The 22,887-nt window shown below is 41.1% G+C and overlaps 1 protein-coding gene across 3 annotated transcripts in view; it reads left to right on the forward strand.

The window, feature by feature from the left end:
- The window catches only part of gpr68 (G protein-coupled receptor 68), a 33,476-nt gene that overhangs the window by 1,140 nt on the left and 9,449 nt on the right, over positions 1 to 22,887 (forward strand). For all 3 annotated transcript variants that reach the window (XM_088433880.1, XM_088433881.1, XM_088433882.1), the window contains exons 2-4: positions 6,113 to 6,350; positions 13,977 to 14,126; positions 16,998 to 17,131. In XM_088433880.1, the coding sequence (XP_088290006.1) occupies positions 6,261 to 6,350; positions 13,977 to 14,126; positions 16,998 to 17,131 (374 nt within the window). In that variant the 5' untranslated portion in view covers positions 6,113 to 6,260. The remainder of the gene's footprint in view (positions 1 to 6,112; positions 6,351 to 13,976; positions 14,127 to 16,997; positions 17,132 to 22,887) is intronic.

Consider the following 22,887-nt stretch of genomic DNA (forward strand, 5'->3'; position numbering starts at 1 on the left):
GGGAAACATGATTTAAGAACATAAAACCCCATTCGCAAATGATGATCATGTAATTTCTTTTGTCTTGACTGTCTGGATTATTCAACCAGCATTCTAATCTCTTTTAAGCAACTTCTTGGGACTGGCCCAGACATGAAACAACAATTTGATTGAGTGCAATATTTCTCTGTGGACACTAACCTTATTTACCCGAATAAGGATGCTTGCAAAATGCTTTTGTAAGCAATATGACTTGGTCAATTTTAGCAGGAGACTTTTCAAGAAATTGGCAAAAAAAAAAAAAGAGTACATAGAAGTACAGTGGGCCCCCGGGTTACGAACTTAATCCGTTCAGCGGGTACGCTCGTATCTCGAACTGCTCGTATAACGGGCAATCCAAACCCATGTTAATTCGTGAATGCGTGCAACGCGCGCAAAAGCCCTAGGTAAAAACACCACGACTGTACACATATATTAAAATTGAGTGACATAATCTACTGTAAATTTGCATTAAATAATAAGTACAAAGAAAAAATGACTATTACCTTTGGAATGACGTGACTTGAGCTGGGTGAAGGCGGAGGGGAGCAGAGACTATCGCTCAAAGTCAACACGGCGAAGTAGATATGCTATTGCTCTTACAGTGTCACAGTAACTCTTTCAGTCAGGGTGCTAATCACGGAGATACTAAAACATCATCCTCTTATTTCTTCCTTTACCGCTGCTAGTAATTTTGGAAGCTATGTCTAACAGATAAAGTTTGCAAAGTCTTCACAACATTCCTCCCTTCCGTTTTTCACTCATTTTCTCGCCTTCCTTCCATCCCAACCAGCTGTGCCATCAAGCTAGATAAAGGCGTTCGGCCAATAGCATATCGGCACTTCTGTGATTGACGTGTGACGCCGGCCAATAGCATCTCCGTGAGTGAGACCGGGTGACCTTAATCGACCAATATCATATTGGCATCTCCGTGACTGACTGATACTTATTCGCACTTTTTTTTAAACGGTTGGAATGTATTGACAATTAATTTAAAAAAAAAACACATTTAAACCAATGACAATTCTTTGTCCTGCAATCTGCACATTTAATTTCATGTCAGCTGTTTTTCCCTTTAGCTGTACAAACACTACACTTAAATGGTAATATATTTACACACCGTGACTGAGACAGTCACTGTGACGTTGTAAGACCAATAGCGTTCACGTTACTGCCACAAGTATCTACTGAAGGTTTAAATGACGCTTCTGCTGATTTTGTTGACGCAGTTAAGAGAGAAACATATTCACATACTTAATGGCCGGCATGTCGGATTGCTCGTAAGGCGAAAGGTTTGTTCGTAAGTGGGGGACAAAAATCTCCGTGATTCACGCTCGTAAGGCGAATTGTTCGTAAATCAGGGTGTTCGTAAGCCGGGGGCCGACTGTATATAGAAGCCATAGGATCAAGGCTCAGGGCTGAATTGAAGATCAAATTATTGAGAAAATGATGATGAACTCATTTAGTTATTATTACTTATTCATCTTTTTGCATCTTTTACTTTGTTTCTAACTTGCAAAGAAACATATATTTGTCAAAGAAGCATCTTTACAATCAGAGACAAGCCATTTTGCCCCAGTCCAGCATATTGCTCCAGATGATGCATCTGCTTCTTCCAGTATGATTTGCAGGATTACAGTTCAAACAGCCACTGCGTCATAAAACTGTGTTCATAAATTCAATGTTGGTGCAATTTACTATCAACAATGTTATTTGTATGTGTATATATATATATATATATATATATATATATATATATATATATATATATATATATATATATATATATATATATATTTATATATATATATATATATATATATATATATTTATATATATATATATATATATATATATATATATATATATATTTATATATAATATATATATATATATTTGTTAAATAAATTTAATCACACGTGAAAAAAGCGAAAATGATTCAGAAGAAGCAGAGAAGAATTAAAATCAAAATAAAATACCATGGTATGGCTTTCAGGCCATTTCGCTAAACCCTCAGTCATTTCGCTAAACCCTCAGTCTCTGTTAGAAATCAAAATCCATCCAGCCATCCATTCATTCATCCATCATTTTGACGGCTTAGCCTCCTGAGGGTCACGAGCGTGCTGCATCTTATCCCAGCTGTTTTCAGGTCTAATGAAATTGTTTGCCAGTCATTCGCAAAGAACACAAAGACAAACAACCACCCAAAGACAAACAACTTTTCACATTCACAAACACAGTGAAGGAAAAATTGGATTGCCCCACATACCTAATATACATATTCTTGGAAAATGAGGAATAGCCCAAATCCTTACAGAAAACCAACCCAGGCATGAGAAGAACTCCACCCAGAATTGTCGAAGGCTGAAGTGAATCCACCACCTCTGTACTGTGACGTGACTGTGCCATCAGTTTAATCTATGAATGGCATGATGCTTTTTTTCACGTTTTAAATGTTACCATACAATATTCTTAATGTTTTTTTTTTTTTTTTAAGTAAGGCTGGACTACAATGTGTCAAATATGAATATTCAATTAAGTGGAATAGTGGATGTAAAAAAAAAAAAATTGCTTGTTTTTATATATACAGTCGAACCTCTATATAGTGAACCTCTACAAAGTGAATCTCTCTTCATAGTGAACGAATCTTTACGGTCCCTTGCAAAACAGCTATATTTGACGTGTATGTAAAACCTCCTCATAGTGAAACTCCACATAGTGAATAATCTCTTCATAGTGATGCTATTAGTCAGTCCCTTGACAGCATCTACCTCTATATTGTGAATATCTGAACTTATCGAAAATTGTGAAGTTGTAAAATTGGGCGCACTGTCGGGATTTCCTCCCTGCCTAGCCGCTCTCGCGCGCTGCGACTTTCTCTTGCATTTTCACTTCGTCCGCCGTCCACTGCGCATGCGTTTCTCCGCTGGTCATCCCTCCGAAAATTCTAAGATGTCGGAATCTGCCGTGAAAAGTATGGATGCTAGATCTATAAGTCGGAAGCGAAAGCCTTTGTCGTTGGAGGAGAAGTGCGACATAATTCGGAAGTGTGCGAGTGGAGTGAAGCAGAATGCCATTGCAAAGGAGTACGATGCTTCGCCTGCTGCGATATGTGGCATTCTGAAGAAGAGAGAAGAGATAATGCGACTTGTGGAATAATAATAAAGATATTTGTTCAATGTAAAATGTTTTTACATTAGTTTTACCGCATTAGATTTTAGTGTTTAAACAACTTAAGTTGTTTAATGTACATTTATTTACATATTTATTTTTAAAAAAACGTATATAAAATTATTTACATATTTATTAAAAAATTATTCACATATTTCATCAATGAATTCTGAACATTTTAGGAAAACCTCTATAAAGTGAATCTCTCTTCATAGTGAACTTCTCTCCTCGGACCCTTGAAGTTCACTATGTAGAGGTTCGACTGTATATATATATATATATATATATATATATATATATATATATATATATATATATATATATATATATATATATATGTATGTATATATATATGTATGTATATATATATGTATGTATATATATATATATATATATATATATATATATATATATATATATATATGCAGTGGGCCCCCGTGTTATGACCTTAATCCGTTCAGCGGCTACGCTCGTAACTCGAATTGCTCGTATGACGGGCAATCCAAACCTATGTTAATTAGTGAATGCGTGCAACGCGTGCAAAAACCTTAGGTAAAAACATCACGACTTCATACACATATTAAAAATTAGTAACATAATCTACTGTACAGTTAAATTAAATAACATAAATATACAAAGGAAAAATGACATTTACCTTTGGGGCGACGTGACTTGAGCTGGGTGGAGGCGGAGGGGAGCAGAGACCAACCCGCAGAATTTATTGATTTATTTTCTTAAACAAGAACTTTTCTCAAACTAAAACATATCACCGGCGATTTCCTTCTCTTTAATCCATAATAGAAGAAGCCTCTCCATTTTGTTGTCGCACAGAAATGCCGATATGCTATTGGCCGAACGCCTTTATCTAGCTTGATGGCACAGCTGGTCGGGATGAAAGGAAGGAGAGAAAATGAGTGAAAAACGGAAGGAAGGAATGTTGTGAAGACTTTGCAAACTTTTATCTGTTAGACATGGCTTCTAAAATTGCAAGTGGCGGTAAAGGAAGAAGTAAGAAGATGATGACAATAGAAACAAAGCAGGAGATAATAAAAAAATACGAAGGAGGTGCACGCATAGTTAACCTTGCTAGTGAGTATGGCCGTAACCGCTCGGCAATCTTCTAAGGGCAAGACTTTCCTTGCCAGGGGACGGACCTCGGTCAACAACAAAATGGAGAGGCTTCTTCTATTATCGATTAAAGAAAAGGAAATCGCCGGTGATATGTTCTCTTTTAAAAAATGTTCTCTTCTAAAAATAAGTTCTCGTTTAACAAAAAATCATTGTTTAAAAAAAGTTGTCGTTTGAACAAAGTTCTCGTTTAAGAAAAAAAAAAAAATTCCAGGGGTTCGTCTCTGCTCTCCTCCGCCTGCACCCACCACCAGCTCAAGTCACGTCGCCCCAAAGGTAAATGTCACTTTTCCTTTGTATAATTATGTTATTTAATTTAACTGTACAGTAGATTATGTTACTAATTTTTAACGTGTATAAAGTCGTGATGTTTTTACCCAAAGTTTTTGCACGCGTTGCACGCGTTCACTAATTAACATAGGTTTGGATTGCCCGTCGTACAGCGAATTCGAGTTAAAAGCCTAGCCACTGAACGGACTAAGGTCGTAACACGGGGGCCCACTGCATATATATATATATATATATATATATATATATATATATATATATATATATATATATATATATATATATATATATATATATATATGTGTATATATGTATATATATATATGTATATATATATGTATGTGTATATGTATGTGTGTGTGTGTGTGTGTGTGTGTGTATATATGTATGTATGTATGTATGTACTGTGACATGCGTCAAAGTTTGCATCACTACAATGCTACAATGCTGGCCCGCTATTGGTTGGCGTCACAGGGTCACATAGATGGCTGCCTAAAGACTTTATCTTGTGTGAGAGTGCTTTATTTTATATTTTTTTAATATTGTATTTATTGTGCATTTTAGTGCTTCATTCAAACTTGAATTCGTTAACCTTGGGTCCTAAGAATGCTAGTGATGTTAAAGAGAGAAGGAAGACAATGATTAGTATGGAAACAAAGCTGGAGATAATCAAGAAATACGAAGTAGACTAAGCTAGGCTAGGCTAGGCTAGGCGACCCTCACTAAGGAATATGACCTTAACAAGCTCGTACTCAAATGTAAATAAATCCTTTATATGTTTTTTATTTATGATGTTATTTAATTGTATACATGTATATTATATATAACTAGCACTTACTATACTATTTTGATTCCAATTTTTAATATGTTTATACAATTTTTGGGTTTTACACGCATTAGCTGATTAACATAAACATTATTTTTGTTACTGTTTTAAAAGATGAGAATGCTCGTTTATGGCATTGAAAGAGTTAAAGACAACATACAAATTTGGTATTTTAGCCAGAAAATTGTGCCTTCTTATGTAAATGTAATTTTTTTCTGTTGCGATGAAATCTTCTTAACATTTAAATACAACAGCAAAAAGGATGTAGTGGAAACACTGCATTGTGATTATTGCCTCTTGAAACATGAATTGTACTGATCTGATCTGGAAAAAATACAGGTATGTGCAAATTGAATGAAAACTACAATATCTGTCAGAAAAATTGCAATTGAATGTTTTTTTTGTTTTTTTTTTAGCAATTGTTCAGCCGCATGTCAAGGCATGAGTTTATGATACTTGCCTTTGGTAACTGAAGTCTGATGGTCTGGAAAAAAAAAAAAGCGAGTACCATGCAACATCCTGTGGTCCTCTTTTGGGAAAAAAAATACCAGTACAGTTGCAAACACAAGTGCATGTAATCCACAAATGCAATGTAAAATTTGACTATTATGTTGTTAATACCCTGCTACTGTTTTCTGTCAATTATAATCATGTCTACCCCCTTTTTTTTCGTTCCTCTAGGGTGGCAACAAAGAGCTTAATAACCTTGTCCAAGAAGAAAACATGACTGCGTGTTGCTGATGATCAAACAGACAAGAATATTTATTTGTGTGTGAGCTGAAAAATCCTAAGTAAAAAGACAGCTAGAAAGAGGAGGCTGCGCTGGCTCATGATGCTGGAGGAGGGCGTTATGAACTGCACCATCAGCCATGAAATACACCAGTACCTCTTTTGCTTTGTTTATATCTTTGTACTATTGGTAAGTGTGCGCTTATAATAAATATTTACTGAATACGTGCATATTTCAGAAGTTACACTGTTAATAGGGCAGAATGTTTTCAGAATGGATATTCATGTTCCTGTCTACCTTATTGGGCACTACAGTTAGAAGTTGGCATCATCTCACTTATGTGTGTGTGCGTGGGTGTTAGGCTGTGAAAGACATTTTCAAGTTAGTGGTGTACTTTTGTCCTGAGTCTACTATAGATTCAACGTCAACCTTTTGTCATGAACCATTTGAGACAGGGACATTATTTTCATGGACCGGTAATTAAGGCGCTGGGGTGGGAGGAGGGTGTTTGCGGCGACAAACTTGACATTATTGCTTTTAAATGACCAATTTTACAGCATTGGAACTGAACATAACATTTTATTAATAAGGGCCGTAGGTTTAAAAAAAAGTTGAAAAAAAAATAAAAACCAGTATTTATTGTTCAATTTAAACATAATTCAACAACTCAACAATATTTAAAAAAGATTCATTGTCATATGCATAGTATCACTACACAATGAAATTCTTATTCTGTTCACTTACCCCAGCAGACTTACATTCCACACAATAGACATAATAATAAAGTAGACAATAGTGGGCAATTAGGTCTCTAACGTCACCAGCATCTGCGTCTTTGGTGGAAAATAGAGTGATGGAAAATTCCGATTTATAATTGCTACAAGCAAACATGGATCCAAAGAATTGGGCAAATCTCCACTTTGCCTGGAGTTATTGAGACTTTTCTTTTTAATTACCATTCGTTTGCAAGAACCTAGCTCAAATTGCCCCTACAGCGCTACAGAAAATGGATTGATATTTTCCACCATACTACAGCATACTGGCATATCGAATCCCATATTATATTATTTTATAAAGATTGTATGATTCCAAACAGGTTTAAATTGAGCTGACACTGTTTACAAGCATTCAACTCCTAAATTTAAAGCATATTCACCTTTTAACCTTTAAGGCACCAGAGTACCGTATTTTCAATAAGTTTTAGTCTTGATACCACTATTTCTAAAGGTTTAAGTCAAGAATGATTACGGATGAAGGCACAACTCAATGTAATTTTTGGTGCAATTTTGCTCCTCAGGCCCTAAAAAATTTACAAGGTTTTAATTTAACTTCAGCGCTATACCTAAGCTATATCTAAGCATTAGCCATTTCTTCTTGAAGCTAAAGGGAAGGGTGAAGGGCTAAAGTCAGTGTACCTGTACTGTACTTACTGTAAGAGATAATTCCCTGTTTTATACCAGAAAAGGAATTAATGTAAATGAGACTGTTGTTGTATTACTCTCCACAGATCCATCTTCTTTACTGTTTATTTGAAACCTACCACACATTAATTGCTCGCTAAGTGCCCCCCAGCTACACACATTCTCTCACTCACGTTCTCTTGTTTTCCAAGCCAAAGTGCAGTATTACATATACAGTGGGCCCCTGGTTTCCAAGATTAATCTGTTCCGCGGTTGGGCTCGTAAGGCGAATTCGCCGTATGGCGGGCAATCCAAACCTATGTTAATCAGCTAATGCATGTAAAACCCCAAGTAAAAACATCAAAATTATACATATTAACATACACATATATACATATATGCATATATACAAACTTGTATCAAAATAGTATAGTAAGCGCTACTTATATATAATACACATGCATACCATTAAATAACATCATAAATAAAAAATATAGAAATGATTTATTTACATTTGAGTGACGCTTGTAATGGCCATATACCCTAGACACTCACAATAGAACAAAGTTTTACCATTCCGCCATTTTGAAACAAGTGAGGCCGACCAATAGCAGAGCAGCATTGTAGTGGCGCGTTGCAGCAGAGGCAGTTTGACGGCAACAGAAAATAAGAGCAATTACCTAAAAACGCCTCAAACGGAAGCAAAACAACAAACACAACCAACCCAACAGGTCATGACAGTTGTTGATGTTAATCGTAAAGTGGGATAAATGCCTTAAAGAGGGGACCAAAAAAACTCAGTATTCCAGATCGTAACATGAAAAAATGTAAACATGGGACGCTGTAACCCACTAGGTCCACTGTAATTACAATTTACACTAGTAATTATAACAATTTCATCTTGAGTTTACACTTTCTCAAATCATAATGCTAGGTTGTTATCTTAGAAAATTATTTCATTTTTCGGGGGAGTCCATACCATATTCTTGAAAGTGGGATTTTGTTTTCCTACAAGGCACTTCCTCCTATAATGAAAAAAAAATTGGTGTCATAATCAAACTTATGTGAAATTAGTACATAATGACGGAAATGAACAACTATCCAAAATAGACTAAATCAGTGGTCCCCAACCTTTTGATCACCGCGGCCCGGTCAACGCCTTAGATTTAGGCTGCGGACCGGGGGGTAGCTGGCTGGCTCCTCTAAAAACCACATCATGATTTATATTGCGGACTGGCGGGGGGGTGGGGGCTGCTTTAAAAACCACATCACAAATGTATGGACGGGGCTCTCTGTCGCTGTTGTACTTTTTGTCCACTTTTATATCGTGCGAGGAGAGGGGAGGGGAGTGGAGCGAGCCTGCTGTACACTTTACGGTAGATCCGGAAAGAAGAGCATTGCTGAGAACTTTCACTTTTCTGGGATGTGACAGAGCCAATATTTTCACCGACAGCAACTTTATTCTTTGCGGCAATACTCGCCTGCCAAAAAAATAAAAGTTTCAATGTCGCAGTCAAGTGGCCGAGACCGTGCTAAATATTGTGCTGACAATGTTGCGCTATCGTTAGCCTAACACATTAACGACGGTTCAACAGCTGTTAAGTGAAGCAAACGCTGCACATAACCGTTGTCCCAAGTTCTCGCTTCCGCCTTTCGACAAGCCAGGTGAGTGCTCTTGCTTGGTTCTGTTTTGTATTGAAAGCTCAGCTGGCCGTGTTGGATCGCTCCCAGTGACCGCAAAAGGGCCGCCATGATTCATTTCTGCCTCCTGCGTGAGCCGTTGAATGTTCCCAAAGTTGATTGGCTGTGGCGACTCGAAACGCGGAAAAAGTAAATAAAAAAAAACTTCACGCGAAAGGCGAAATTTTGCTTCTCGTGACCGCGTGCGGCCATTCGCGTCGCTCCATTCGCATCCATCGCGTCGCCCGACGTGCATTCACGCCCAGTCACGCGAACTCCATTGACTACAATACAAAACACTCAGCTTTTTCGCCTCGTTCGCGTTCGATGCACACGTACCGTTAAACTAAATCATCTCCAAAACATTATTTTGGGTGCAGCCCACGCGGCCCTGTACCAGTTGATCCACGGACCGGGGGTTGGGGACCACTGGACTAAATATTACTCGAGTCAACACAACTGAGATTTGCATGCGGTGTAAAAAAGAAAATCGTTATTTAACATGAAATAACGCACAAGTAAGTGTGTCAGTCAGGAATTAGTTTTGATATTCTCTTTTCACTGAGTATTGCTATTTCCAAGTGTTATTGAATGCATCACTCAACTCACAGTGTGACCTTGCTATCCTTGTTTTTGGTATTTTCGCCCTCCACAACACCTGATTCAAATAATAAGGATCGTTATCAGGCTTCTGCTGACCTTGCTGACAGCACAATCATTTGAATTCGGTGTGATGGGAAAAGTAAAGATCAAATACATGCATGGTCGCCGCTCTCGAGGACCCTCTTGGGGTGGGCAATCTTTTTTGCTCGGGGACCACATTGACTTTAAAAATTTGACAGCCCGGCTGGGTCAGCAACAAGATATTATACATTAAAAAAAAAAAAAAAACTGCATTTGTTAACAGTACATATGAAACACAAGCAGAGCAAAAACATTACGGTAAATGATTTCCATATTTTTTAATGAGAAGTCTTGTTGATCATCCATTTTAGCCTTTGCATCAAAGTCTGGTGGTAATTCTGTTGTTCTCAGAAAAGATTTCAGGGGTTCATCACTCATCTGGGATCTGAAGGGTGTTTTTTGGGGTTCATCACACTAAAAGTCTGTTCACACACATATATAGAGCCAAATCACACCAGTATTGTCTGTGTCATCCTCTAGATCAGGGGTCGGCAACCCAAAATGTTGAAAGAGCCAACATGTCCAAAAAAACTAAATATGTCTGGAGCCGCAAAAAAAAATAAAAGCCTTATAATGATGGCAACACATGCTGTATGTATCTATAATAGTTATAATAGCCTACTATCTAAAGTTAACTACATAATGAGGCTTCATGATTAAATGTTTATTTTTGCTGCAGTGCATCCTGTCGAAAATGACGCACCACATGACTACTCTGTTGTGCGATGCCGCCTCAAGTTTAACTTCATTACAATATTAATGAATTATGTTTCATTGCTTTGATGAAATGTAATAAAGCAGATTTTTGAAGTTCTTATTTATGAGGATTCGAAAAAACAACAATGGAACGTGCCCCTTATCTAGGCAATGGAGTGCAATAAAACGCAGCCCGCATTTATAAAAATAAAACATCAGCCACATACCTGCATAAACGCGCAGTCTTCAATATCGATCACATCACAGGCAATTGAGTATGCTGGCGCTGAATTAATGTCCTTGATTTGTTGATCGGTGATGTTGCCTGCCATTTTAATCGTTCTTTTCTTCACTGTCTTGACGGAGAGAGGCGTGTCTTTTTTTGTATTAGCCCGGTTTTGTTTATGAAGTCTGTAAATAGGTGTTATGATATGTTGATGAATGACTCCATATAGTCACCATCTGTAAACGGTTTGCCACAATCACGATTTTATTCAGGAAATCTGTAAATAGGTGTTGCTAAATGACTCCATGTAGTCAACATCTGTGAACCACGTCTTATTACGTATCTCCCGGGTTGCAACGAAACTTGCAGCAGTGATGGAATTTGGAGATGCAATCCGTTTCTTAAATCTATTTTTGCACTCCTTTAATTTCTCCAGAAATAATGCAATCACACTTTTTCTCTCATTCCCAACTGAGTACTCGGCTGCAAATGTAGAACGCCTTCCCTGAAAATGCCTTTCCACATTGCTCTTTTTGTTATTTGACAACTTCTCGCTACAGAGCAAACATTCAGGCAATCCTTCCGCATTGACAATGAATGCAAATAATTCGGTCCAAAAAATGTTGAATCCTCTGTTTTCCTCAGCTATTTTTCTCTTTTTCCCTGTGGGATGCATGGCCTATCACAGCCGCCGGTTTGTTTACAAAGGGCACTTGCCTAGCATCCCGCCCTGCTGATAGAAACGCGTGTCGCAGGCTATGACGTAATTCTTCGTTGACAGAAATGTTTAAATGTAATATTTATTCTATTTATATCTATATATCTTATATATATCTTTATATCTATCTATTATTTTAAAGCATTGGAAAACGTGAAGAATGTTTTTGTCGTGTTTGTCCTCCTACAGAAACCATATTAAAACGAAAAAAATATTTTTCTCCCCCATCTTTTTCCATTTTCAAGCATTTTTGAAAAAGCTCCAGGAAGCCACTAGGACGGCGCTAAAGAGCCGCATGCGGCTTGAGAGCCGCGGGTTGCCGACCTCTGCTCTAGATGCTTGGAAATTTGGTTGCACTTCATAAAGCATAAAACTAATCCACTTGAACGCATCCTTTACACCATTTTTCATTGGAAATCAATCAGTTCAAACTACTCACCTGTGGCACCATTTTCAGTTTCCAGGTCTTGTGACACCATCTGACACCAGCTGAAGTGCACTGACAATTTTTCCTAAATCAAAAACCGACGGCAGAACTCCTTATGCAGGTCATCCAGTAATGTTGTGTTTTGTTTTTTGTTTTTTTCCCCCATGTTGCCTGGCCTCTTTTAATGTAGCTAGTGTGGGGTGCACTTTATGCACAAAATGTTTTTTCCCTTGCAGCTTCACATTCATTTCGTTCATTTGTGTCCATATGTCCACAGTAAAAGCAAAATTACAAAACCAAAGTGTGGTATTCAGCTCCGGATTGTCAGTATTTTCAAGTACCGTATTTGCAGCACTATAAGGCGCACCTAAAAGCCTTAATTTTTTTAAAAAGCTGATGGTGTGCCTTATAATCAGGTCCGCCTTATAAATAGATCGATATTGAGATTGGGATTGGTAGATGGGGAATGAACTGATAAAGTCAGCTTTACCTTTTTCTTTTGTGTTTTTACAGTTGAACAAGGTTGGTCATATTGACATTGAGTTATTATGCTATTGAGACTTTAGAGTTATTATTTGAGTTATTGTTATTACTATGAGCATTACTATATTGTGATTGAAAAAGTTTAAAAATCTGTCATTAATTGAGGGTGCGTCTTATAATCCGGTGCGCCTTATAGTGCGGAAAATCCGGTAGCTCAAAAAATAAAGTAATCTCCTGTTTGAGCTCCCTCCCTATATTCTTTTAAAACCGTTTCTTGGCATACATCCTTGGACCGGACTTCAGTAAAAAAGTATTTAGGTGTCCATTTTTACTTAACCCTTTGACTCCCGTTGGAACATTGCGTGCCACAGCTTTTTTAAACAAATGCAGTGGCTGTAGGAATCATAGCAATAACATGAAATGAGAATCCCAGCGGTTCGATACACACCTATCTACAGATTCTAGTGGCATTTATCAACTTCTCAAGCCAGTGCTGGGCCGACTGTCAACAAAGTAGGTTGTGTTGTACAATTTCTCGTGAATTTACCATCTAGCACTGCAAATATATTGATAATATGTGCTATATATGTGCATTTTTTTGATCATTTTCACTTCTTTGACACGTTTTTTTTAGTACAAGTGTCGTGGTCTATGGGATATACAGTGGTATTTTGTGGTGGAAAGTGGGAATTATTTAACCAATTTTCAAAGTATCCAAGTAATATATGCCATAGAGTAAGTTTCATTTTTTTCTTAAAAAAAAAAAAAAAATCAGTAGAGAAAGGCTTAAACACCCGGCACTCACTGGCAGCTTTTCTTTTCTTCGACATGGAGCTGCAGAAGGGTTCTTTTCTGACCAGTAGAAGAAGGATAAAATTGAAAATGGCTCGTTCACACGCTCCCTCACACCTGCTCATTCTTTCTCGAAGCTCTGCAAAATCATGTCACTGCGCTTACTGTGCCGCCTGGTGTTGGAATGCCTGACTTTGGAAAGTCAAAATGAAATGCAGAATGAATGCAATTATTCACATCAAACCTTAATTCTGCACCATCTTAGGAGGGCCATATAAAAAAGACCAATGGGCCGGATCTGGCCCGCAGGCTGTAATTTGCCCACCTCTGGTTTAGCGAGATCTTCTGTTTTGGCGTTGGGTAGAGTTTCTGATCTAAAATAAAATGTGAGGAAATTAACATCCTAGTATAATTTCCTTGGGAGATGTTAGAGTATTTATTTTCTTTTAATAAGTCCTCGCCTCGGCCATCAGAGCACACTGAACTGCCGCGAGAAGCACTTGACTTTGAGAGAGAGCGCAACATCAAACAATGCCCTGTATAAAAATTACATTTTAAAATATTAAGTGCAGTGTGTGTGTGTGTGTGTGTGTGTGTGTGTGTGTAGGGGGGGTATTTGATGGAACCATCAACAGTATAATAGATTTTTTTTTTTTTTTAATTCATAGTGCCAGGTCTGAATCAGTCACATGTGTCGTCCTTATTTTAGGTGGGGGTTCCCTCCAACCTGTACTCTCTGTACCATGCGGCACTGCAGCTGAAACAAAAGAATGAGCTTGGGGTTTACTTGATAAACCTCACTGTGTCTGATTTATTATACCTGGCATCATTACCGCTCTGGCTCCAATACTTTTTTCAGGTAAGTTAAACCATCTTTGCAGTTGCATACAGTTCCATTAATAAATATCCACCCTCCTTAATTGTTACATTTCAAAATTGTGCACAAAAAACTAAATCAATATAGTTTGGCATCCATCCATCCAGGAGCCTTTGTTGAGTCTATCACTTGCTGGAGTCTGAGTCTAAGTGTTACTGCTGGCAACACGGACCAAACTCATACAATAATTATACAGTACATGAACCGAGTGGGCCAGAACAGGGTCAAATAGCCCTAAGTTGCTGAGCACCTCACAGAGGATTCCTTAAGGCAGTGGTCCCCAACCCCCGGTTCCGGTCCGCGGATCATCTGGTACCGGGCCGCGTGGACTGCACCTGAAATAATGTTTTGCAGATGATTTAGTTTAACAGTTCATACGTTTGTGCTTGATCTTTGTTTTTTTGGCGTCGCCTCTGGCCGCTGTTGATATTATATTATATTATATTATATTATATTATATTATATTATATTATATTATATTATATTATATTATATTATATTATATTATATTATATTATATTATATTATATTATAAACATAGCCGGTCCGCAATATAAATGTAAGGCGTTGCCTGGTCCGTCGTGATCAAAAGGTTGGGGACCACTGCCTTAAGGGATACAGTTGAATGGACTTCATTAAATATACATAATTAGTAATGTAGATTCACAAAGGTCTTTAAATGAGTTGTAAGACAGTGGTTATTATGGTGACCAACAAAATCCATAAATTAACTTTCTAGAGCCACTTATCCTCTTTAGGGTCACTGGCTTACAGGTCCTCATCCCAGCTGGCTTTGGGCAGTTGACGGGGGACCCCCTGAACTGGTTGTCAACCGATTGCAGGGCACACAGAGACGAACGAACAGTCACTCTTACAATCACACCTAAGGACATTTTACCATGTCCTCGTTAACTCAATATGCCATGCATGACGAGTCCCGAGGGAAAGTTGATGGCTAGATCTCCACGTCCACAACCAACTGAGGCTTTCTCGAGTGGCTAGTTAGCTCTACGTTTGGCTACGTTTACATTTCACCCCAAGCCAACGCTGCACCACATTTATTGCCGTTCTCTCTGAGATTGTGATATGACTCTTTAACCAACAAATCTAGATCAAGTTGAGCCCTGAGCATGTGATGCCATTTTCAGTGTTTTAAAGGTATTAATCCTGCGTAAGAAGTAATCAAATTAATTATCAACTAAATGTTAACATTTTAATGATCAAAATGGTTGAATCATTATAGCTTCAGCTGTTGTTAATCACCATTACACAACACTGGACATATTCTAAGTCCTGAAGAACTCAGCATCATTTGAACAAATGTCAACCTGTTGTAGTTACCACACTTTGGTGTATATTTTGATTGATGACTCTATTTGTACAGCTGTCAATTTTGGTACTCTTTTGTCTTCTGCAAAAGCTTGCTAGGAAAGTAATAGTTTGAATCAGGTGTGTTTGTTGAGGGAAACATCCAAAACACGCTATATAGTCGAGATTGGAACTTGGGCAGCACTGCACTAGGCTAATAAAAATAAATCTGGTTCTGAATGATACATAGCAGACCATGTACATTGGTCACCAGCCAAGACCCCTTTAGTGTTAGAGGTAATTTTCCACATCCCTAAAGCCAGCTTCTGGAGCCAGTTATCAAAATGTCAAGGCTCCCTCCATAGAATACCAAGTTCACATCGCAAAGAGCACCCTTGCCCCAGGTAGTTAGCATATCAATCCAGAACAGCAATCCATCCATATTTTATAGCCGCTTATCCTCACCAGGGTCGCTGGCTTGCTTTTGCCTTCCCTAACTTTCTTGGGCAGTAACTGAAATGGTTGCCAGCCGGAATGCCTGGAGAGAACCCACGCGGGCTCAGGGAGAACATGCAAACTCCACACAGGAAGGCCAGAGCGAGCTGGAATTTAACTCAGGAAGGGCTCTGAACTGCGAAGTGGATGTGCTAGCCACTCTTCCACCAAACCACCCCGCATAAGAACAGGGACTTATATTACCTCTTTAGGGTGCTGGGCACAGCAGTTGCTTAACCAGCAGGTCCGATCAGTCAAATCCCGCAAGCCAGGCCTGGCTCCAGCGGGGAGTGGTAGTCACTTCATTCAATCCCAAGTACACTTCAAATCAGACTAGTCTTTCAGTTTCAAATGTCACCATTTGAGCATGACTCAAGGAATGGTAATGACCAGGTGTGTTTCTTCCAGATGTGATGGTTTTGATTCGGACCAAAGACTTACAGTTTGTTTAATTTTTGTCCCTTTTACTGAAAATGTTGCTGTGAAGGGATGGCATGCCACCAAATAGAGCAAACCTTCCTGACCAATGCTCTTCCCTCCCAAATTGTTCACTTTGTCTCAGGGTCGAGCTCAAATTAGGGTCGGGTTGGTGCTTTCACCCACAAATTCGTTCCAATTACTGTGCAGTCATGACAAATATGGGTCTGGTAATTGAGCTTTTTAAGAACTGTTCCTGAGAACAATAACATCTGATCTGGTCTTCAGTTTCTTTAACCTCCCGTTTGACCTGTGCACTACTAGTTCGAACTGAAAACATTTGCAAACAGAATGTGGGCAATCCTTTAAAGCCAAGGTGTACTCCAATCAAGATGTCAAAACTAGAATTTTGAGGGAAAATTTATTTAATTAAAAAATGTAATTACTTTTGGAACACAGTTGTGTTCTTTTGGAAGAATAATTGAATTCCCTTGATTTTAGGCAATCTATGTGAAACAGGCCATTAAAAAAAACAAACACCCAATACACAAATCCACATAGTTTTGTCTCACCGCTACATGTTATTTTGTATTGCTTACAATTTTGTGTAATGTTTGTGCTTTCTTGTTACAGGATGATGATTGGCGTCACAGGGAATGGTTGTGTCAGTTGTGTGGCTTTCTTCTTTATGAGAACATCTATATCAGCATTGGTTTCCTATGTTGTATAAGTCTGGATCGCTACCTGGCTGTCGTTCACCCTTTGAGGTTATTTTTTAACAAGTTATATATGGGTTATGGTAATTTGTAAATATATTTAAGTACATTTAAATGAAAATAGAATCCATAATTATATATGTCTGATAATCTTGGAAAAACTATTTTTTTTGCTTTAAAAATGATAAGCAAGATGATACAGGATGTAACATCTTGTGTGTGGTGGTTTTTCTGGCGCTGACACGGCGCACCACTTCATAATATGACTCGTTGATTTTGGGGATCTTTTAAAGATCCTTTTAAAGACTTTTAAGTGCGTCTTATGGCTTGTGAAAATATGGGACTAGACCTACAATTCTATTAAAAAAATGGTGATGTGATCAAACCCATACATTTGCATGCTATTGAAACTTATAGTGGGTTTTTGCCAGAGAAATCTTTAAAAGAAGACTAAGACAAGCCCGGCTGCTGAGCAGCAAAATAGTAACTGAGACTAACCAAGACTGACTTTCTTTGCCGGCAAATGGAAGGCTTGGCTTTCAATCTCATGCTCGCCAAAAGGGTGTTCCAAGCCCAACCGTCCCCGCCTGCTTTTTATTCATTCAGCAAAGCATTGCACATTACAAGACATAACAAAAAGAGCCAGCCGAGCGCCGCCAAGAGCTGGGCCAAGGTCATAGCTCACACTTTCCTGCGTTAACAGCTGTATCGAAAGATTGGGGCGAGATGAACTAGGATTGCATGGATGGATAGCATTGCATTCCTGTCACAGTTTTTTAATTAATGTATGTTTTGTTAATATTAAATATTAAATATTACTGACTTCAAGCCACAGGTGTCAAACTCGAGGCCCAGGGGCCGCCATATCATATGATGTGACCGTGAAATGCTACTTATGACTTCAAGTTACTGACTAAAATACCAACTTTGCTAGTTGTCTTCAACTTCAAAATGTTTGTTTTTAGGAACCAAGCATTTTTTGTTACTAATCCCCCTTTTGAACAGTTTTTACCCTTATCCTCAGGCTGACGCTGCAGGACTCACAAAACATGAACAGACAGACTGAGGGTTAGCTTCATCCCAAGAGCCAAAACCACACTGAATACATCTTAAATCCAAGACTGCTGTAACAACTTGAAATGTTCAATTGTAAAAAAAAAAAAAAATCTAACCCTAACCCTGGGCAATATTTCGACCATGAATGTTCCCCAATCCTTATTTAGATAGATAGATAGATAGATAGATAGATACTTTATTCATCCCCGTAGGGAAATTCACATTTCCAGCAGTATCCTCAAGTCGAGATATAAAATATGAGAAATAAAATACACAAGATACACATAAGTCCAGTACAGAAGTATACTTAAGGTGCTTGTTAACAGTGTAAACAGAATAGTGTGAATCGTTGGAGTCTAGTGCAAGTATAATTAAGGTGCTTGTATAAAGTGAATAGTGCAGTGCAGAGTATGAGGTTTTGAGTTTAATGTGAGCTTTTACTGCCCCGGGTGGAGTTGAAGAGCCTCATGGCATGGGGGAGGAATGATCTCCTCAGCCTGTCCGTGGAGCAGGACAGTGACAGCAATCTGTCACTGAAGCAGCTCCTCTGTCTGTGGATGATGCTGTGTAGTGGATGTGTTGGATTGTCCATGATTGATAGCAGCTTGTTTAGCGCTCGTCGCTCAGCCACAGTTGTCAGACTGTCCAGCTCTGTGCCCACAACCGAGCCCGCCTTCCTCACCAGTTTATCCAGACGCGAGGCGTCCTTCTTCTTGGTGCTGCCTCCCCAGCACACTACTGCATAGAGGAGGGCGCTCGCCACAACAGTCTGGTAGAACATCTGCAGGAGCTTTTTGCAGATGTTGAAGGACGCCAGCCTTCTGAGGAAGTACAGTCGGCTCTGTCCTTTCCTGCACAGAGCTTCTGTGTTGGTAGTCCAATCCAGTTTATTGTCCAGCTGCACACCCAGGTATTTGTAGGTCTGGACAAACTCTACACATTCTCCTTTGATGGTTACTGGTTCCGGATGGGGTTTAGGCCTCCTGAAGTCCACCACCATCTCCCTGGTCTTGGTGGTGTTCAGGTGCAGATGGTTAGCGTCGCTCCATGAGACAAAGTCCTGGATCAGTTTCCTGTACTCCCCCTCCTGCCCACTCCTGATACATCCCACGATAGCAGTGTCGTCTGCAAACTTCTGCACGTGGCAGGACTCAGAGTTGTACTGGAAGTCTGACGTATACAGGGTGAACAGGACAGGAGACAGCACGGTCCCCTGTGGCGCTCCTGTGCTGCTGACAACAGTGTCGGACGTACAGCCCCCCAGTCTCACGTACTGGGGTCTGCCTGTCAGGTAGTCCGTAATCCATGCCACAAGGTGTGAGCCTACTCCCATCTCTGTCAGTTTACCACTGAGCAGCAGAGGCTGTATGGTGTTGAAGGCGCTGGAGAAGTCCAAAAAAGTAATCCTCACTGCACCACTGCCACTGTCCAGGTGAGAGAGGGATCGGTGTAGCATATAGATTATAGCGTCCTCCACTCCTACCTTCTCCTGGTAGGCAAACTGCAGGGGGTCAGTGGCATGGCGGACCTGTGGCCTCAGGTGGTGTAGCAGCAACCGCTCCATGGTCTTCATCACGTGTGATGTCAGGGCGACCGGCCTGAAGTCGTTGAGCTCCTCCGGTCGTGGTTTCTTTGGGACTGGGATAATGCAGGATGTCTTCCACAGCTGGGGGACCCTCCCCCGTTGCAGGCTCAGGTTGAAGATGCGCTGTAGAGGGTCTCCCAGCTCCAACGCACAAGCCTTCAGCAGTCGCGGGGATACTCCATCTGGACCTGCTGCCTTGTTGGGTCGCAGCCTCCTCAGCTCTCCACACACCTGGGCTGCAGTGATCTTGGGTGGGGGGGAGATGTCCTCCTCTGTGCTGGTGTCTAGGGGGGGAGGGTGAGCTAGGAGGGAAGCTGCAGTACTCCGGGGTGGGAACGAGTGGGGGTGGTCAAACCTGTTGAAAAAGTTATTCAGCTGGTTGACTCTCCCAGATTCTGATTCTAATTTACTGGCCTGTGATTTCAAAACCCCCTCTGTGGGCCGTCACCTTATCGTGATGGAGGGGTTTGCGCGTCCCAATGATCCTTGGAGCTAAGTTGTCTGGGGCTTTATGCCCCTGGCAGGGTCACCCATGGCAAACAGGTCCTAAGTGAGGGACCAGAGTAAGCACGGTCCATCGACCCTTAATGATGAATAAAATAAATGGATTTACGTTTCCCTCGCCTGGATGCGGGTCACTGTGGCCCCCCCTCTGGAGCCAGGCCTGGAGGTGGGGCTCGCGGGCTCGCACCTGGTGGCTGGGCCTGCACCCATGGGGCTCGGCCGGGATGGACTCACCACCTGTGGGAGGGGCCATAGGGGTTGTGTGCAGTGTGAGCTGGGAGGCAGCCAGAGGCGGGAGCCGTGGCGCTCCCATCCTCGGCTACAGAAGCTAGCTCTTTGGACATGGTATATCAGTTTTCTGGCAGGGAAGGAGCCTGAGCTGGTGTGTGAGGCCGAGAGGTTCCGACTAGATATAGTCGGTCTCACTCCTCACACAGCTTGGGCTCTGGTACCAGTCCTCTCGAGAGGGGTTGGACTCTTTTCCACTCTGAAGTTGCCGACAATGAGAGGCACAGAGCAGGGGTGGGCATACTTATTGCCCCAGCTCAGCGCGTGTACATTGGAGTTTACCCAAGTGGATGAGAGGATAGCCTCCCTTTGCCTTCGGGTGGGGGGACGGGTCCTGACTGTTGTTTGTGCTTATGCACCAAACATGTGCATAAGTGTGAGCTGGGAGGCAGCCAGCACCAAACAACAGTTCAGAGTACCCTCCCTTTTTGGAGTCCTTGCAGGGTGTGCTGGAGAGCGCTCCCTTTGGGGACTTCTTTGTTCTGCTGGGGGACTTCAATGCTCATGTGGGCAATGACAATGAGACATGGAGAGGTGTGATTGGGAGGAACGCCCCCCTGATCTGAACCCGAGTGGTGTTTTGATATTGGACTTCTGTGCTCGTCACGGATTGTCAATAATGAACACCATGTTCAAATATAGGGGTGTCCATATGTGCACTTGGCACCAGGACACCATAGACCGCAGTTCGATGATCGACTTTGTGATCGTATCACTGGACTTGCGCCGCATGTTCTGAACATTCGGGTGAAGAGAGGAGCGGAGCTGTAAACCGATCACCACCTGGTGATGTGTTGGCTCCGATGGTGGGGGAGGATGCCGTTCAGACCTGGCAGGCCCAAACGTATCATGAGGGTCTGCTGGAAACGTCTTGCAGAGTCCCCTGGCAGAAGGAAATTCAACACCCACTTCCGGCAGAATTTCTCCCACATCCCGGGGGAGGCGGGGGACATTGAGTCTGAGTGGACCATGTTCCGCGCCTCCATTGTCAAGGCAGCTGATCGAAGTTGCGGCCGTTAAGTGGTTGGTGCCTGTCGTGGCGTCAATCCCCAAACCCGCTTGTGGACACCAGCGGTGAGGGATTCTATCAAGCTGAAGAAGGAGTTCTATCGGGCATTTTTGGCCTGTGGGACTCCAGAGGCAGCTGACAAGTACCGACTGGCCGAGCGGTGTGCGGCTACATGGGTCGCCGAGGCAAAAACCTGGGTGTGGGAGGAGTTCGGTGAGGCTATGGAAAACGACTTCCAACGGCTTTGAGGAAATTCTGGTCCACCCTCCAGCGTCTCAGGAGGGGAAAGCAGTGCACATTCATTCAAGTGAATTATTGAGTTTTAGTAGAATCTTATCTGTTTTGTTTCAGTCTGAAAGGACATCAGTGTTTCAGGTGACATGTTTTTTGTCTCAACAACTCTGATGACTGTGTGTTCTAGTTTCGCTGTACTGGTGGTTATATAAACTGTTGTGTTCAATTATTCTAGAATAATATAATGAGCCCCGTCCCTTTTGTAAATGATGTGCCATTAAAAACATATTAATTATTTTGCAACATCGTGTGGATATCAAGGACAGCACTGCTGGATTGGCAGACTGGGGGCAGTGGTCTGTGGGGGGTGCCCTAGGAGTATAGGGTACCAAACCCCTTGTTAAGGGCTGTCCAGTCCCCATTTCACCGATGTCAGAGTTTGGTTCACATTGCCGGCAGTAAGTCGAATGCGTTTCCAGTATGGATTGGACTCCGCCAAGGCTGCCCTTTATCATCGATTCTGTTCATTACTTTTATGGACAGAATTTCTATGCGCAGCCAAAGCGTTGAGGGAGTCCGGTTTGTGAGTCTCAACATTGCATCTCTGCTATTTGCAGACAATGTGGTGCTGTTGGCTTCTTCAGACCGTGACCTCCAACTCTTGCTGGAGCGGTTCACAGCCAAGTGTGAAGAGACTGGGATGAAGATCAGCACCTCCTAATCTGAGACCATGGTCCATAGTCGGATAGGGGTGGAGTGCCCTCTCCGGGTCGGGGAGTGGAGGAGTTCAAGTATCTTGGGGTCGTGTTCACGAGTGAGGGTAGGATGGAACGTGAGATCGACAGGCGGATCGGGGCAGCTACTGCGGTAATGCGGGGTCTGTCTATCTATCTTGGTGTCGTGTTCACGAGTGAGGGTAGGATGGAATGTGAGATCGACCGGCGGATTGGTGCAGCGTCTGCGGTAATGCGGAGTCTGTACTGTCGTGGTGAAGAGCGAGTTGTGCCGAAGGGCAAAGCTCTTTATTTACCGGTCCATCTCTGTTCCTGCCCTCACCTATAGTCATGAACTGTTGGTCATGACCAAAAGAACGAGATACCGGATTCAAGCGAACAAAATGAGTTTCCTCCG

Source organism: Hippichthys cyanospilos, chromosome 14 (assembly GCF_059441005.1).
Source record: "Hippichthys cyanospilos isolate Australia breed blue-spotted pipefish chromosome 14, RoL_Hcya_1.0, whole genome shotgun sequence".
Taxonomy (NCBI): Eukaryota; Metazoa; Chordata; class Actinopteri; order Syngnathiformes; family Syngnathidae; genus Hippichthys; species Hippichthys cyanospilos.